The sequence below is a fragment of the Gekko japonicus genome, unplaced genomic scaffold, assembly GCF_001447785.1.
Source record: "Gekko japonicus isolate JY-2015 unplaced genomic scaffold, Gekko_japonicus_V1.1 scaffold2509, whole genome shotgun sequence".
Taxonomy (NCBI): domain Eukaryota; kingdom Metazoa; phylum Chordata; class Lepidosauria; order Squamata; family Gekkonidae; genus Gekko; species Gekko japonicus.
The window spans coordinates 54620-73109 of record NW_015172082.1 but is presented as its reverse complement, the minus strand read 5'-3'; the positions used below and the strand labels follow the sequence as shown (position 1 = coordinate 73109).

The following is an 18490-nucleotide window of genomic DNA, read 5'->3' as shown; positions in this document are numbered from 1 at the left end:
AATGAAGCCCTGCTTACACGAGTCCATGCCCTTGCGATTGGGAGTAAACGACCACTGGGAAGAACGCCCTTTTATTGTTACACCGGACTCACAGTTTGCTTTAGTGTTGGGGGCTCCCTGGTTGTTTTCCCATAACCCATACATCTTATGGGATGAGGGGAAAGTGGACTTTGTATCTCCGAAATGTGTTTCTCATTCATGGGTGGAGACGTGGGGTGCAGCTCCATCAATGACATTCCCTTGCGGGGTCCTAACGCCAGAGGAGCTGCATTCCCTTCCCCCGGAATATCATGATTTAGCCGAGGTGTTTGGAGAAATTGAAGCCGATGAACTGCCCCCCCACCGTAATTCCGATTGCAGCATTGAGTTACTTCCGGGCTGCAAACTGCCGAAAGGGAAAATCTATGCAATGGGCCCCGCAGAGAAAGCTGAACTGCGGAAGTTCATTGACAAGAATTTGGCGCGAGGTTTCATCCGCCCGGCATCCTCTCCCTTTGCGGCTCCAGTGTTGTTTCGGAAAAAGAAGGATGGGGGGCTACGCTTATGTACGGATTACAGGGGATTGAATGCGGTATCTACCACCAATGCATACCCCCTCCCCTTGATTAAAGACCTTGTTGCTGAAGCTACTAAGGGTAAAATCTTCTCCAAACTTGATCTACGGGATGCATACTTCCGCGTGCGCATCCGGGAGGGCGATGAGGGGAAGACAGCTTTCAACACACCCCTTGGCCAATTTGAGTACCTTGTTATGCCCTTCGGTCTTCAAGGGGCTCCTGGGGTCTTCATGAACTTAATTAACGAGGTCTTACATGAGTTCTTGTTCAAAGGGGTCGTTATTTACCTTGATGATGTGTTACTGTACTCTCAGGACCTTCCTTCTCATGTCAAACTGGTCAGAAAGGTCCTTAAGACGTTACTTAATCACAAACTGTTTGTTAAGCTTTCTAAATGTGCGTTTCACCAATCACACATCGACTTTTTGGGCTACCGCATCTCGGGAGGGGGGCTGGAAATGGACCCGGAGAAGGTTAAAGCTGTTCTGGACTGGGATCCCCCTAAGACCCGTCGCCAACTTCAAGGGTTCTTAGGATTTGCCAATTTTTACAGATTCTTTATCAAAGGGTTCGCTCAGATTGCCTTGCCTCTCACTGACTTGTTGAACACTAAAGGGAAGGGTTTTGACGCTACTAAACCCGGGGCCCCCCTTAAATGGTCTCCGGAATGCGACAAAGCTTTTTGCAAACTGAAAACGATGTTTACGTCTGAGCCAGTCCTTGCTCACCCTGATGAGTCAAAAAAATTCATTGTGCAAACAGATGCTTCTGATGTGGCTATGGGGGCGGCGATCCTCCAGCAGGGTGAGGATGGCCAGCTGCACCCTCTGGCTTATGTGTCCCGTAAATTTACTGATGCTGAACGACACTGGTCCATTTGGGAAAAGGAAGCGTCGGCCATAAAATTGGCGCTGTCGACATGGCGTCATTGGTTAGAAGGGGCTAGGGTTCCTTTCGAAGTTTGGACTGATCACAAGAACCTAGAGACTTTAAAGTCCCCTCGGATGCTTAATGCTAAACAACTCCGGTGGGCTGACTTCTTTGCTAAGTTCCAGTTCACGCTCCACCATTTTCCCGGGTCTTCCAACTCGCTGGCTGATGCTTTGTCACGCCTCCCTCAGCACGACAGCCAATCGGAGGTAGTTATTGACTCAGTTTTCACTCCAAAGCAACTGGGAGGGGCTAGGAAGCTTCCCACGCCTCTGAGTTCTTCGGTGGCCGCAAGTCCACCCCCCCCTCCTGAGGGGGATTGGAAAGCTAAATACCGTTCTGCCTTCTCCAGTGAGGATGAGACTGTGATTCGTGCCTTTCCTGACTGTGTGCGCGACCCCGAGGGGTTTGTTTACTCCAGCCACCGGCTTTATGTCCCAATTTCTCTTCGCAGGGACATCCTGCACTCTGCGCATGGCTCCAAACTGTCGGGCCACTGGTGTTTCGTCAAATCTCTCCAACTCCTACGCAGACAGTTCTGGTGGCCACACATGCGCAAAGATCTTCTGGAGTTCGTACGCTCTTGTCAGACCTGCGCACTGTCCAAGCCCCAACGGGGGAAGCCGGCTGGACTCCTTCATCCTCTCCCCACCCCTTCCAGGCCATGGGAAGTGGTTTCTATGGATTTCATCACTGACTTGCCTCCCAGCAAAGGGAAAACAGTGATTTGGATTGTGGTTGATTTGTTCTCTAAGCAAGCTCATTTTGTACCGTTCCCTAGCTTGCCCACTGCCCAGGCTTTGGCTAAAGCCTTCTTCGGTAACGTGGTCCGCCTCCATCTTTTGCCTGCCAAGGTCATTTCAGACAGGGGGACCCAATTTGTTTCTAAATTCTGGCGGGAATTGTTGTCTCTCATGGGGGTGGAGCAGGGATTGAGCAGCGCTTACCATCCCGAGACTGACGGACAAACAGAACGTCTTAATCAAACCTTGGAACAATATTTGCGTTGTTTCACAAACTATCAACAATCTGATTGGTGTGACTTGCTCCCCTTAGCAGAATATTGTTATAACAATACGGTTCATTCTTCCATTGGTATGTCTCCTTTTAAAGCTGTATTTGGATACGATAGCCCTCCTCTCCCTTTTCTTGACAGGTCGGGGGATGACTCCAAACCCCATTCTGATGCGGACTCGTGGTGCCAGTCTCTACAATCAGCTTGGCCTCTACTGTGTCACACTCTTGATTTGGCTAAAGACAAATATAAAGTGCAAGCTGATAAACATAGGGCTAAAGAATGGGATATCAAACCTGGTGATTCGGTTTATGTTTCCACAAAAACATTAAAATGTTACGTCCCAGTAAAAAACTGGGTTGGAAATACATTGGTCCATTCAAGGTTCGCAAAGTGTTGAATGGTGTGGCTGTTGATGTACTTTTGCCTAAAAACTTACAATCTTTACATTCTGTATTCCATGTCAGTTTGTTGAAAAAAGATACTGGTCAATGTCAATGGAGGGACAGTAATGTTCAACCACCTCCTGTTTTGGTGGACGGCCAGGAACATTATGAAATTTCTGGCATTCTTGATTCCCGGCTCAAACGTGGTAAACTGTGGTATCTTGTGGAATGGGTTGATTTCGGTCCCCAGCACCGCGAATGGGTGGAAGAAGGGGATATTCGGGCCCCTTATCATGTGACTTCTGGTTAAACATGCATAGGATTGCATCATTAGTTGTTAAAATAAAGGCACCCTGCACATGCTCTCAGTCATTTTATTACAGGAACTTCTGGGTAGGGGGAGTTACCTCCTGTCAGCGAGCTGCCATTTCTCTGGGATGTGTCCCTCTTCCCTCCCTCCCCGTGTTATTCTCTTCTGGTATGCGGCTGTAACTGCCAAGCTTCTCCTACAGGTGGACGATGGAGTGTTATGTCTTCTTGCCTTGCTTAATTAGATCCCCGTGTGAACTGAACTTGTGTTTATGGTATGAGCCGTTGGAGTTCTCAGGCTGCTTCGCGCCTTTTCTAATCAACTCTCTTGCGAGGGAGTTTAGCCCATTGGGTTAACCATGTTTGAAGTTCCTATATTATACTGCCCCTGTGTATTGTAGTCATTCTGGACAATTCTCTGTATGTTCATGATCAACCATGCTTTGGAAATAAATCTTACTTCTTTGGAACGTGGCTGACAACTCTTTTAGATCATATGGACCCCAATCTAACTGAGGATCAACAAAATGATGGGGTGGGGTTCAAAGGTCTGTCCGCACATTTGCTCCAGATGATCCTGTCTATGTCAGGAATTATGGTTCTGATTCGGCATAGATCCTTGTTACTGTGATGCAAGCTATGGGGCCATTATCCTATCGGACAGAGAAACCAGACAGTCTTGTGTTGCATTGACCTGTGGACCAAATGAGGAGATGTGTGCCTGGATCATCCTTTCCCTCTGCAAGTGTTAGTGAAGCAGGTGCCAGTGATGTCCCAGCACCGGGGATGGTTGAGTCAACGTCTGCTCAGGAACCTGTACAAGAACATGTTGCTTTGGACCCTGCACTTCAGAATGAGCTAGAGGTCACATCAACCCCAGTGCAGAACCAAGGTCATCCACAGCGTGTTAGAGTCCAACCATGGTATCTGCAGGACTATGTCAGCTAGGGGGAAGGGATGTAATGTATTGGCCTCTTTGGCTTGCCATATGTGGTGGTGTTGGAGCTCAGCCCTTTAAATTGGCTGGTTACGGTCCACACCTCGTTTTCAGTTTCAGCTTTGTTCTTGCTGGCAGCTGCTTGAAGGACATTGTTGTTTATGGAACTACAATAAAGGTGTTGGTTTTATCTCCTTGGTGCGGTCTCCTTTCAGAGAACTTAACAAATAATGTCAAATAGTATTTGCTTGGCATGAAGGCAAATGTTGTTTTGGAGAAAACAATGGTCTACCACAAATTACAAGTGTGAGAAACACAAGACATGGGGCATAATTATACCAGACTTAAAATGGGTCTTCCATCTCATTAGGAATTCCTGGGGGAAGGTCTAAGGATAGCATAAAAGACAAAAGAGGGGACAGCAAAATAATGCAAAAAATTGTTTATTTGCCACTCACACTGAGATTCATAGTGAGGGCAGCTGTGCTCTTTGTGTGATATTCATTGGTTTCTCAAAAACATCTGCTTAGTCACTGTAGAAATGGGAATACTGAACTAAAGGGGTGCCAAGGTCATAGTTTGTCTAGGACACCAAAAAACTTTGAGCCAGCCCTGGCTGGGTCACCATACCAAGTAAATTTGGACTTGTGGGTCACCATACTGAAAAGGCTGCAAACTGCTGGCTTAGATAAAGTGCCATGCATAGAAGGATGTCATCAACATATTGATGGTACCCTATTCCAAAGCTATGAACAATCTCCCTCCAAAGGTTTCAAATATTTGGGCAACTATCCTAGTTGTTACCCTGATTATTGGCAAACAACTTCCCCTGTACTCACGACTGTTATTCTCCACTGCAGAGAACCACCAGCATTTCAGCAGTATTTTTCCCCTCTCTGTATATATGCTTGAACTATCCTAGTTGTTACCCTGATTATTGGGTAACATTGTAAAAACCTGGGAATTTTTCAAACTGAAAGGTTTATTATTATTATCATTGTAATTGGCAGACAAGTTTATCTCTGCTGTTTCTATTCACTTATAAAATACACGTTGCTGTTAAAAACCCTGTCTGGAATTATAATGCATCTGCTTCCAGCAATTTATTTTAAACCAGAAGGAATCTACTGATTTATAAGCAGGCACGTTTATCCCTGAATGCTGTAGCTTGAAATAATTATTAGTTCATTGGGGATGTTAACTACATTGCAGACTTCGGTTCCTGAATAAGAGTTCGCCAGAGAGAGGAATCTGAGAATCTTAATAAGGACAGATGGCCGCCAAGGGGACGAAGAAAAAGTAAACAAAAATATGTCTCCCTTGTGCCTCTCCAATTAGGATTGTCAGTATAGCTTGTTCTTTTGCTTGGTCTAAAAGTGTGTACCAGTGTTTCCCCAGTCTGAACCAGTGAAGCTTTCCCGAAAGACAATATGGACATACTATTCACCTTTCCTTGCAGTGTTGGGTGTATTCACTTCACACAAGGGTATGTTCATTTCACACAAGGAGACCAACAGGCCTCTGTAAGCCCTATGAACATGACCCAGAATCCTCTGCAATTTCATGCAGATGTTCAAGGGTTTCTCAATAAACAAGTCAATATAGAAGGTGGGGGCTCACCTAGAAGTAATTTTACACATCACAGGTGACCAAGTAACACTAGATTCCTGCCAATGTGTTAATTTAAAAACTTATGGAAGGGAAATTGTGATCAAAATATCCTTGTGTCTCCTGGTACAGTGCAGTGACTAAGAGAATGATCTGTGATCCAGGAGGTCACTGATTCAAACCTTCCCTCTGCCACAAATTCACAAGGCAAATTTAGATAATCTACCCTCTCCCAATCCCTACCTCTAACAGCTGGCTTTCTATACAGAACTATTGTTAAGGATAACAAGATAATCATAACATCACAGAGTTGGAATGCTGTCTCCTCCAGTTTTAGGCTGTCTGCTACAGCTGCCATAGCAGCCTGAATAGCCCAGACTAGCCTGAGAGTGTCACAACTTGGAAGCTAAGCAGGGTTGGCCATGGTTAGCATTTGGATGGGAGGCCACCAGGGTTGCTATGCAGAGGAAGGCAATGGCAAACCACTTCTGCTAGTCTCTTGCCTTGAAAATCCCAAAGAAGGGCTGCCTTAAGTCAGTTCTGACTTAACAGTACTTAATTATTCCAATCACCTGGTTCAATGCAGGAAGTCCAAAGCTGGAGCACCTCACATACATGACTGTCCAGTCTCTGACAACCTACAGTGAGGAAGAAGCCCCTCTCCCAATATTTGGTTCCATTATTGGACCATTTGTACCATTAGAAAGTTTTCCTGAATGTTCAACTGAAATCTGCCCTCCTGGAACCTGAAGCCCATGAGAACTAGTCTTGCCCTCCGGGGCAGCAGGGAACAAGTCCTTGCGCTCTTCTACCTGAAATGCTTTCAACACTGGAAAAAATTATATAAATGCCAACTATCATCATCATCTTCCAAAAAGATATTTTTTCTGTATTTGCTAAATGAGGAACAAGCCAGGTACTTAAAACTATCTGCAATTTGACCCATTTCCAAGAAGACTGATGAGCAACGAGAGAATGGTGTATTATCCGACAACAGAATTCACTCAGCTAATACCCAGGAAGTCCTTATAACCTGCCCACTATCTGCATCTGTATAACCTAGGCGATTCAAGGAGTAACTGGAGAAACCTCCCTCCTTCCACATACACACATGAGAAGGACAATAATCTTTTAAATCACCATCTTTCCCTTGAACACTGTCTTTGCTAATGCTCAACCAGAGCTCTGATCTGGGGATACAGAAACAAAGGAGGAATGGAAACAACAGGGGATAAAGAAACAACATCTAAAACAGGGATGGCCATCTGGCCCAGCTTCCACAGCAATTTTATTCAGCCTGAATTCGCTGCCAGGCCTCCTGATATGGTGGAAAAACCCAAAAGTGACATGGGATAGTTCTAGGAATTGCTGGAAACTCTACAGGCTCAACTTGTCATCTGTAAGCTTGAAAGATCAATCTGATTTTATTCAAGATGTAATAAGTATTAGGATTTAATGGCTGAAAAAGGACTCCTTACCAATCCTCTCCTAATGTCTCATAGTTTATCCTGTCCCCACCGATTTGTATCAAAGCAGAGGTTCTCAAATTTTCTGAAATGAGACCCACTTTTGAATTTACCAAAGTTTTCAGGCACACCTAGTTGCAAATTAACCCCAAGCAACTGTCCCACTCCCAAAATAAAATATAGCAATCTCACATAAATTAACACTAAAAAAGTTTATATTTTATGCTTCATATTTACCGAGCAGCCATTTTGCGCACTCTGCAAAGGAAACCCCAAATTTGCCATCGGGTTTTTCAGAGCCCCTCTTCCAACTCACCCTGTTCTTCTCTCCTAGCCTCCTGCCTACCTGCAAACGAGTTGGTACATACTTCTGGGTCCCAACATACAGTTTGAGGAAAAAAGTCATTAAAGGGAACCCGCACCATTATCCTCTCAGGTCCAAAGCACTATTCCCAGACACAATTCCACATTCTTAGGCATGACTCTTTGGCGGCTTCCTGAAGGCTCCTGTCCCTTAGCACTGCAGAACTCTTTTAATGTTCCCAGGAGCTAAAAAATGGAGGAACTGAGTGCTATTCTACTAGAGTTGGGTTTTTTGTAAGTTTTCCCAGTTACATTTGCAAGATAATTGAAATTGTTTTCCGAAACTGAGAGAGATCTTCAGCACTTTAATGTCCAGAACTTGCTTTGAGTTTTGTATGTAATTCCACAGCGTATGTGGTCTATAGCTAAAGAGCTCTTTACTGTTTGATAGCACTGACTTTATTATGGAGTTTGAATGTCCGCATGGGAACATTGTCATTGTGACTATGAGGCAATATACTTCTCAAGAGGAGAATGACCCACAAAAACATAGAAATTGGCCAATTTTGCTCTAGAATCATTGTACTTTCCCCAGACTTTAAATAGCGCAATAACTTTTTTTTTGAGGTAGTGCACGATGATTAAACAGCTGGAGAGCTATTTGTACACCAAAGAACTTTTTATATTTGCTATCTGTGCAATCATATTTTCTTGAGACTGTTACATGTAGCTTTGCCATTATGTGACAATGAAGCTAGCATAGATCTGGGGCACAGTCAGCAAAACTGGGCTAGGCCACTAATGGAAAAAATTTATACTGTTAAGACACAAGGCAATAATTTATTTTAGGGCACACTCTGAACAAGAACTTTAAGGAACAGGAGAAATACAAGTTGGGATGGGTTGTAGAATAATGCCAGGACATCTCCCGTCTTGAGGCTAGAACCCAGCTAAGAAAAGTGTGTTCCACAAAGTGCTCTTCTGGTGTAGAAAAAACAAGCGTGTCCCAGATTGGCAGGTAGTATGGTCAAGACTGGCCAAACCAGGCATATATAGTATGCTTGGCTTCTATCAGCGGGACAGAGACACATGTACTCCAAGGCCCTAGTTCTGGCTAGAGATGAAGCCCCTCAAGCCACACCAAATTGTATCAAGGACCCTTGACTGAAGGACTTATGCTTCACAAAGGGTTCTAGATATATCAATCCACAGCTGTTTCACAAATATGACATAGAAGTCTCTCTCATTACTCTCCAACAAAGTGGACCCTGATGCAAGTATAGGAGAGTCAACATTCTCCAGCAACTAATCTGCATGTTTTCCGGCAAGTGTTCTGAGGTAATATGGAAGGTAGGCAACTGTGGCCAGTGGAAACTCTATGAGCTTCTAGACTTTAAAAGGAAACCAATTATGGAAGACATTCTCCTTCACCAAGGAACTCCAGAATTCTTCCTGTTACATGTTTATCCTGCCCTTCGTCCCAAGAGCTCAGTTGGACATACATGTTTTCCTCCTCCTCCATTTTATCCTCACCCCTATGAGACAGGTTAGTGTAAAAGACAGTGACTGGCTCCAGATTACCCCGTAAATTTCATAACCAAGTGAAAAATTTAACCTCGGCTCTCCCCCAATCCTTGGCTGACACTCTGAACACAACACACTGGCTGTACTGGTTGAACAAAACAGATTAAAAAGATGGGTGGTGAGGGGGAGCAGGAAAGTTTAGGGTGCCCATCTTGGCCATTCATATCCCCAATTAGACTATTATAAAGCAAAACAGTAAGATATACCACACAGCAAGTATAAAAAGGATAGGGCTGATAAGCCCCTTGGGATTTGGGGACATTCCAACTTGAAGATAGTGTTGATAGTATACCCCGCGTGCGGGGAGGGTGGGGTATAAATGAAATGAAATAAAAAATAAAATAAAATAAAATTGACATCATTATTACAATTTTCATTCATTGCCCAATGCTTCACTCAACTTGGGCTTCTCTGAATCAAGGGTCAGAATTGATCTTTATCCATATAAGACCAGACATGTGCTGAAAAAAAGTCTGACGACTTCTTCACAGACCACAATTGACTCTGAGGGAGATTTCATGTGTTACACTTTCCCCATTCCATGCAGGAAGCAAAGTCAATATGAAGATTATTGCCATGTGTGGCCATCAGATATCTATAAATATCTATACACACACACACACACACAAGAACACCCATGGACTGAAAACAGTGGCTGTTCTATATAAATTACCAGTTATCATCAGCACGCTGGCATCAAACAATATTCAAGACCAACTGGAGAAATTCTGCTCAGAAATAGACACAGCTAAATATTAACAGGAAAACTCACTACTTACAAGTATTGCAGCCTAAACAAAGTTGCATCTTTCTAAGCCCATTGACTTCAATGGACTTAGAAATGTATAACATAGGATTCCAATGTTAGTGTGACAGAAGTCTGTGTGTGTGTGGACTATTAATCAGAATTCATATATTCATTAGGAAAGAAAGGAATCACATTTTTCCTGCACAGAAAAGTCAGTCCTTAGAATATAGAGCTTCTTGCATAAATTATTCCCTACAAAGCAAATGAAAAAAGTGCTCTCGGAACAGTGCCTTACCATATACAAATCCTTGCCGACTCCTAAATACTTTCCATTCCCGCAGCCAACATCAGCCACCACAGCTCCACACGGTAAGCCACTAAGGAATTCAACTACTCGTGGCCAAGGGCTGTGTCTGGTGTTGCTGAAATGCCCAGCAATTTCCTCATAAACCTCATGGACGTACTTCTCCTCTAGCTTCGAAGCGTCGCTATCACTGACAGGGAATGAAGGCGCTGTATCTTTACGCTGACTGTCACACACAGAAGGGTAAACTAGGAAAAAAGGATAACTTTTTTTGAGGAATAGCATACTTTGAACCAGAATATTCCTTTTTTGTTACAAAGGAGAACAATGAAAGCTGAAAACAGTACTGCAAATTTAGAATTTTAAAAGGCAAACTAATAATGAAAATATCAACCCTTCATATCCCTGAAAAGGTCTTCCCCCTCTGGCAATTTAGGCCTTATCCACCAGTTTAAATGGGGGCACCACAAGAGGATCCAGGTGGTGCTATGGACATATGGTTCACCTCTCTTCCACAGCAGCTGAATGGCAGGATTCAAACAGCTGCAAGTAGCATTCCATGTACACATGGGAGCTTTTCAGCTTCTCCCTTCCCACCACCATTCCCTGGTCCAGGAAGACCTTCTGGAGATGCATCCCAAGAGGTACCACACAAGGGACTACCAACAGAATGTGAAATCACTAAGTCAAGCTTGAAAAGACAGGATTACAGTTAGTGTGCTTGCTAAAATGGCCAGATTTTCAATGATTAGCGGCACATTTTACAGATTAAATTAACTGATCTTTGATAATCTTATGAGCACCAATGCAAGCCCCAAACTGGTATGATTACGCACCAAGGCACAAAATAGTGCTACAACAGTATCTTCCAGAAATTCATATTTTGCAAACTGGGAGCCAGCTTCAAGTACACATGCTCTTAATATTCCTTTCTACTCACTCCAGAGCAAATTCCCACCCATCCCCTTTTATCAGCATTAGGCATAGTTTATGCACCAACACTATGGTTAATGCTTACTTGAAACCATAAGCCCCTTATTAAGGTGATGGATGGGGTATGAATATTTCAAATAGACAGGTAAGATTCTGCTGAAATCATGGTCCACAAATCCACAACATGATGGCTTCAAATTCTGGTTTCTAATGGAACTGTGGTCACCATAAACCATGGTTAGCACTGGTACATATGCAGTTCTTAGCCATGGTTTATGCTAAGAAAGGAAGAAAGGATAATTTTTACTCCGGAGAGGATAGCCAGGAAGGGAGAGGGATTACAGTTTCCTGAGGCCATTTTCTAATCTGCAAACCCTGGTTTGCCGGAAAGCAGCTAACAACTCAAACTGTACAGCTGTGCTATGCACAGGGGTCATTTCCTGCAGGAGCGCACAGGAGCAGAGCTCCGGCAGTAAAGAGCCCAGGGAGCGGGCACATGCAACAAGCCCCACCCCCTGCTCCCAGCAGCCCTCAGTCAGAGCAAGAAGCAGCCAGGTAAGCTGCAGAGCTCCCCCCGGCCCCCCAGTCCAAACCAGTCCAGTGGCACCTTTAAGACCAAGTTTTATTCAGGGACAAGCTCTCCCTCCTCTGCCAGGACAGATCTGCCCGTCCCGTCCCCCCCCCCCCAATAGCTAGCAATCCAAAACAGTCCAGTGGAGCCTGAGCGGTGGGTGGTGCCTTCTGACACACTTCCGGTGATGTCAGGGGGGGTGGCCTATGCAAATGAGTTATGCTAATGAGCTCCGGAAGCTTTGTTTCTACGAAATGACCCCTGGCTATGCATATTCAAATGTGATCACTGCTGAAAACCTCAATACTTCTCTACATGATTCACACTAGATTTAATTTGAGTTATGCCAGAGATTCGAAAGCTTACCACAATTGCAAGGACTTCTCCTCACTTTTCTGAATGTAAAAGACGTCCTTTTCCCTCTTTTGTTTAAGGTTAAATCTCCAATGTTTGCAGACACAGTTCCCACTTTCCATCCTCCAGATGCTTGAACAATATCAAACTTCCTGGGTGTGATGCTTAAACATAAAACAATCATTAGGTTTTAGGTAGAGTTCTTACATTTGCTTACAAAGCTCATTGTAATTCAATTATATTTAGGGCAATAGCTGTGGCTCAGTGGCTGGGCATTTGCTTTGCATGCAAAAGAACCAGATTCAAACCTTGGCACCACCAATTACAGACTGCATGTGACCGTTGCTGGAGAAGACCCCGCCCTGCCTGAGATCATGCAGAGATGGTGGCAGCCAGAGTAGACAATACTGAGCTATATGGATTAACACCCTGACTCAATAGAAGGAAGCTTAATGAATTCAACCTATCTGACGAAATAGTTCTTTAAAATCCTGTGAAATACGAAGACCTGAATATCTATGGCCAATTTCGCACGAAACAACTAAAATGATATTCTTTCTTCTGTATATGTAAGATTTTTTTGTGCCACCTAATATTTATACAGATGAACTGCTGAGATTATTTTCAGACTTTCATTTTATGCTTAAACTGGGTAGACTCCAACATGCATAGTTATCCCTACTGCAGGCAGGAAAGGAGAAACATATGCAGATGGACCCACAAATTTACATAATAATTCCAGAGCAGCAGCCATGTTAGTCTGTGTTAAATGCTGACAAAGTCATTTCTGACTTATGGAGACCCTATGAATTAATGACCTTCAAAACTTCCTATCATTAACAGCCTTGCTCAGGTCTTGCTTGAATCAATCCACCTCATGTTGCGTCTTCCTCTTTTCCTCCTTAAAGACTGATAACATTTATTCCACGCATAAATTTTCGTGAACTCTTACTCACAAAAACTCACATGGCTATCAATGCTGTTAGTCTTTCATAAGCCACCAGACTTCTGTTTTGTTTTTTCTTCTGTTTTATTACTTGCAATTTGTGAGAATGACCAGCCCCCAATGCAAATTTTATTCAGCTCTCAGTGAATCTGATCAAAACTACCAGATGCCTTGCTCTAATGGGCCTGCTCTGATGTGAGCACAGGGGTCTGTGCTTTCCCACTGTCATCTATGAAATGGTGGAAACTGAGATTTCACACCTGTGCTCAGAGATCATTCTTTAGCATTGACAATAATGACACAGCCCCTGTTAGCCCAGGGCTGTTCAGGGGAATAGAATTCAGACAGATGTGGATTATGCCCTGGGCAATTCAGATTGGGGTGTTGGAACTATTATGTTATACATTTAGCAAGTAAATTTTACAGACCACATATTAGGCACTTGCAGACATGCTAAATAATGCAGTTTCAATACACTTCAGCAGCCTTTTGAAAGTAGATTTTGCCATTTCACACAGTAAACTCCAGTTGCAAAGTGCACTGAAAGTGGATTGAAAGTGCGTTATTTAGTGTGTGTGAAAATTCCCTATATATATTTGAAGTGTGTATATATAAAGCTTTTTCAAGCTTGTGCTTACAAGAAACATGTTGTGCGGTGGTTGGGAATGGCCCACAGAAGAAAAATAATAGTTTCTGACATAGGAACTGTGTTGTGGTTAGAGGTATGGAGTTGAAAACCTGGGTTCAAACCCCTGCTCAGGTTCTGAAACTTACTGGATGACATTGCACCACACATATCCTCTCAATGTAACCTCCCTCACAGGGTAGTTGTATGTAAGGGAAAGAACACGTACATCACCCAGAGCTTCTTGGAGGAAGGGTGGAACATAAATGTCACAAATAAATGAGCAATTCCACCACAAAGCAGATCTCTCACCATAAAAATGACAAAAAGAAAGGAAGCCATGAAATTTTAAAAAGCAATGAACAGAGAGCAGACAGAGAGAGCAGCAGAAACTCATTTCCCCAGGCAGTCTTATCTTGTTTTTTTTAAAAACAGAGGAGTGTAGAATCATTCAGATTCCTCAGGGAAATCCTGCAGAATTTCAAGTCAGCTCATACGGAGCCTTTTCTTCAGTAATCAGTGATATTAATGCAGAATTTTCCTCAGGAAGAAAAAAAATGGGTTCTGATGGAGACACCTGGATTGAAATCCCCCCAGAACTGTTGGCTTCAAAAGTCATCAGCACTTGACTCCCAGCAAGACAAGCAGTCAGTCTGTTATTGACTTCTTTGCTGGTGAGCTAACATTCAGACCTGTCAGAATATACTACAGCAAGAAAAATAATATTATGAAGCCAAAACACACGCACATAACTATGACACCCCCGTCCACTTCCCTCCCTCAGAGGCAAGATTTTCCCTCTGTTTTTCTTTCCCTTTCTTGTGACTGAGCCACCCTAGTTATCTGTTTTCTTCTTTCATGAAGAATTATCATGAGAACATAAGAGATGCCAATGTTGGATCAGGCCAAAGGCCCATCCAGTCCAACACTCTGTCACACAGTGGCCAAAAATACCAGGTGCCATCAGGAGGTCCAGCAGTGGGGCCAGGACATTAGAAGCCCTCCCACTGTTGACCCCCCCCCCAAGCACCAAGAAGACAGAGCATCACTTGCCCCAGAGTTCCTATAGCCACTGATGGACCTCTGCTCCATATGCTTATCTAATTCCCTTTTGAAGCCGTCCATGCTTGTAGCCGCCACCACTTCCTGTGGCAGTGAATTCCAAGTGTTAATCACTCTTTGGGTGAAGAAGTACTTCCTTTTATCTGTTCTAACCTGACCGCTCAGCAGTTTCATGGAGTGCCCACGAGTTCTTGTATTGTGAGAAAGGGAGAAAAGTACCTCTTTCTCTACCTGCTCTATCCCATGCACAATCCTATAAACCTCAATCATGTCACCCCTCAGTCATCATTTCTCCAAGCTAAAGAGCCCTAAGCGCTGTCCCACCCTGTCACAGTACATTATTTTGGCTGTCTACTCAGCCTAGGAACCTGAGGGAATGAATGGCAGCCCCCTTTAACTTATACTACTTAAATGGCACTCAAGAAGTTCCTATATTCCAAATTAGCAAAATATTTTATTCAACATAGAGAGGAAAGGTCAGGTGAAATGGGGATAAAATTTCTTAGGTAACTCTATATAGATAACTCTGAGGTAATATCTATACATGCACAGACTTTAGTTCTTATGTTTCAGGCTAATGAGGCTTTCTTAAGCTTTTCACGGTGACTTAAATCTTTATGTTGAGAGGCTTTTGTTCCAATGTTTTCTCCAAACACTTCAGTATACTTTTCTTGAGTATTCTCTCCCTCTTTTGGATTCCAGAAGGCTTGTACTCTCTTTCCAGTACCCAAACTCCTCCTTTTGAAGCACCAGTACCCAGCTTGAGTTTTTAACTGACCCTTAAGTTCTCTAAAAGCAGTTTCTAACCCCATCAGACCAGGGATCTCTGTTAGGGATGGGCATGAACCGGCTCATGAACCTAATTTCGTTTTTCATGGAGATTTGTGCCGTTTGTGCACAAATGAAGTCCAAGTGGTGAGTTTGTCTATTTCCAAGTGAACTTGGACTTCACTTGTGTGTGCTGTGCGGCTTGCAAAAGCTATTTAAAGGGAATGTTCCCTTTAAATGGCTTTTGCAAGATCTCTCCCCCCCCCCCCGTTCATTCAGTTGGCCTCGGAGAGCAACCACCAGCAGAAAGGAGGGAGGGATGATCTCCCCCCCCATTCTGGTTCATTAAATGGGGAGGATTGTGAAGATTCACGGTTTGTGTGACCCAACGAACCATGAATTGGGATGAGCCTCCATTTTCCTGGTTTGTGCCCTTCTCTAATCTCTGTACTTTTCAGAACTATCACCCTGTTTAGACCTTCTCTCTCTAGAACAGTGGTTCTCAACCTGTGGGTCACGACCCCTTTGGGGGTTGAACGACCCTTTCACAGGGGTCTCCTAAGACCATCGGAAAACATAAATTTTCGATGGTCTTATGATAGTGACGAAAACAATTTTATGGTTAGGGATCACCACAACATGAGGAACTGTATTAAAGGGTCGCGGCATTAGGAAGGTTGAGAACCACTGCTCTAGAAGATCTATCCCCTTAACTTGGCCTGAATGGGAGTCTCCGTCAAACTACCCACTCATTATTGCCAACTTTCCCCAGTTCTCTTGTCTGTGTTAAACTCAGTGAGGGCTGAATTCCGAATAAATTCTCCTCCTTAACATTCAGCTCTAAAGTCTCTTTCTGTTCAGCTGATGCTAACCAATCAGATTGCTTGGAGCAGCCTGTCACTCAAGGCTCTCTGTTTCTGTGATGAATTAACTCTTCACAGTCTCTCAAAGTTTATACTTGCAAGTCCAAGCTGCCCTATCCTATCTTCAGAGAGAAGGCCTACTCATAGCCCAAAATATCCCTACCAATGACAATCACTCCTCCAGCTCTATCACTCTTGTTCCCTTTAAAGGTCTACAACTCCATCACCTCCCCCTTGACACCTCCCATAGCTGGCATTCCCACCCACATCACTTCCATGACACCAGTCTCTCTTCCTCCAAAACCCTACTTCAAAATCCCCATTTTATTTGGAGCCTCTTTAGTCCTGACCCCTTACTGAAATTGAGCCCCAAGTTACTTGCAATTGTGCCTGTACATATACTTTCCCTGTTTCTCTTGCTTTGTCTTTTCTTCCCTGTCTTCCCTGCTGCCAACATTTAAATTGTAAGCTGGGGGGGGGCTTCCTTTTTCACTTGTGTTACTTTGCAATGTGCCACACAGACCCATGGTGTTTGCTTACACCAGCACAGTATAGTGGTTACAGAACTGGAACAAGGACCTGGGAGACCCAAGTCCAAATCTCTACTCTGCTATGGAAGCTCACTGGGTGGCCTTGGACCTGTTACTCTCTTTGTTACTGTTGCTATGAGGGTAACGTGGAGAAGGGACAAATGATGCTGTAAGCCATTTTGGGTCCCCACGGGGGAGATCAGTAGGGTATAGATAAATAAATAAATAAACTAATAAGGGTAAACCAGAAACACATTCACTGGCTTCTCCTAACAAACAGCAGGGAAGACAGTAATTATTCTGACACTTCACTGGTTTTAGGCTTGCAATATAATTAATAGATGAACTTCAACACCTACCCATGGGTCCAAAGGTATCTGGATTCTCCACTCATCAAAAGTAAACTGCGTTGAGGCAGCATCACTGCCACTGCCTGTCCATCTGGATGCTTGAAGTCCATCACAATCTGCAAATAAAGGATAGAATAAGCCAGCAATCCTTGGAACTGGCCATATATAGTGAAGATCTGTTTTTTTTTCAATCTGCAGAGTTTGGGAATAATTTTTTTGTGTGTATGCCCAAAAGCTGGGCTGGCTTGCGTATGCTGCCTTGAGCCACCATGGCCGGCATTTTAATTGAAATAAAGAGTTCTGGCAATAGGGTACGTCCCCACCTTCCCAACAGATAGCAAAGACTTTTGGGGAGATTCCAGATGACAGAATAGCCCAGCAAGGTCCCCTCCAGGGTGTACTCTGAAGCTACAATGCACCTCTAACCCCTTCTTGGATATTTGGATGGTAACTTTCACTAATACCATTTTCAAAAGAGCAAGAACTAAGAATATGCTTTCATTGAATGGGAGAGCAAGAGGTGTTAAGCATACAACACAAGAAGCCACCAAGAGGGCCAACAAGTCTTCATTACTGGAAGAAATGAGGGCAGAAGGAAAACTCTATAGCATTATACCCTCCCCTCCCCAAACCCCACCCTCCCAAGGCTCCCACACACACACACACACACAAAGTATCCAGGAATTTCCCAAGCCAGAGCTGGAAACCCTACAACAGGGTATATGCCACCAAAACATGACAAGAGCCCACAAACCCTGATTTAGAGGGAAGATTAAGGCAATGCCAGATACTTATGGGCTGTCATGGGTCAGCCAGGACTCAGGAACCGTAAGGACTCCTCAGCAGAAGAATTCAGCTTAGACTGACCCTAGAGTCTGACACTGGCCACGACAGAAAGTCACTGATGAACACCAGAGATCAGAAGGGGCTACCCTGATCTCTGTAATGCAGTAGAATCCCTGCTGCATGCCCTGGACATTCCCAACGAAGAAATGCAACACTTCATATGCTATTAAGGCAGGGTACAAATGAATTAAATAAATAAATATTTTGTTCACGCCAGAGCTCCGGCTTCAGAGTGGCTGTCCATTAAACATTTTGAAGCCCAAATCCAAGGAGCTACTTTGGGGGGAGAAACAATGATGGCACAGTACTCCTTTCGCAAAGAGCATGCTTGCTCTACCTAAGAGACCCACAGCCAATACCTGTGGCCTGCTGGGCTGCAAAAAAAGAGATTTATCAACCTGCTAGGGGGATGCTGATTTTGGCAGGCAGACTAAGGCTGTCTCGGAAGACTGCAGGCAGAGCGGGCCTCACACAGATTAAACACTGCTTCTCTCT

The 18490-nt window shown here is 43.9% G+C and overlaps 1 protein-coding gene across 1 annotated transcript in view; it reads right to left on the bottom strand.

Annotated features, from left to right (window-relative positions):
- The window catches only part of ALKBH8 (alkB homolog 8, tRNA methyltransferase), an 85431-nt gene that overhangs the window by 18767 nt on the left and 48174 nt on the right, over nucleotides 1-18490 (bottom strand). The window contains exons 8-10 of the mRNA XM_015420888.1: nucleotides 17159-17265; nucleotides 12018-12169; nucleotides 10139-10395 (exon numbers count right to left, since the gene is read on the bottom strand). Coding sequence (XP_015276374.1) covers nucleotides 10139-10395; nucleotides 12018-12169; nucleotides 17159-17265 — 516 coding nt within the window. The remainder of the gene's footprint in view (nucleotides 1-10138; nucleotides 10396-12017; nucleotides 12170-17158; nucleotides 17266-18490) is intronic.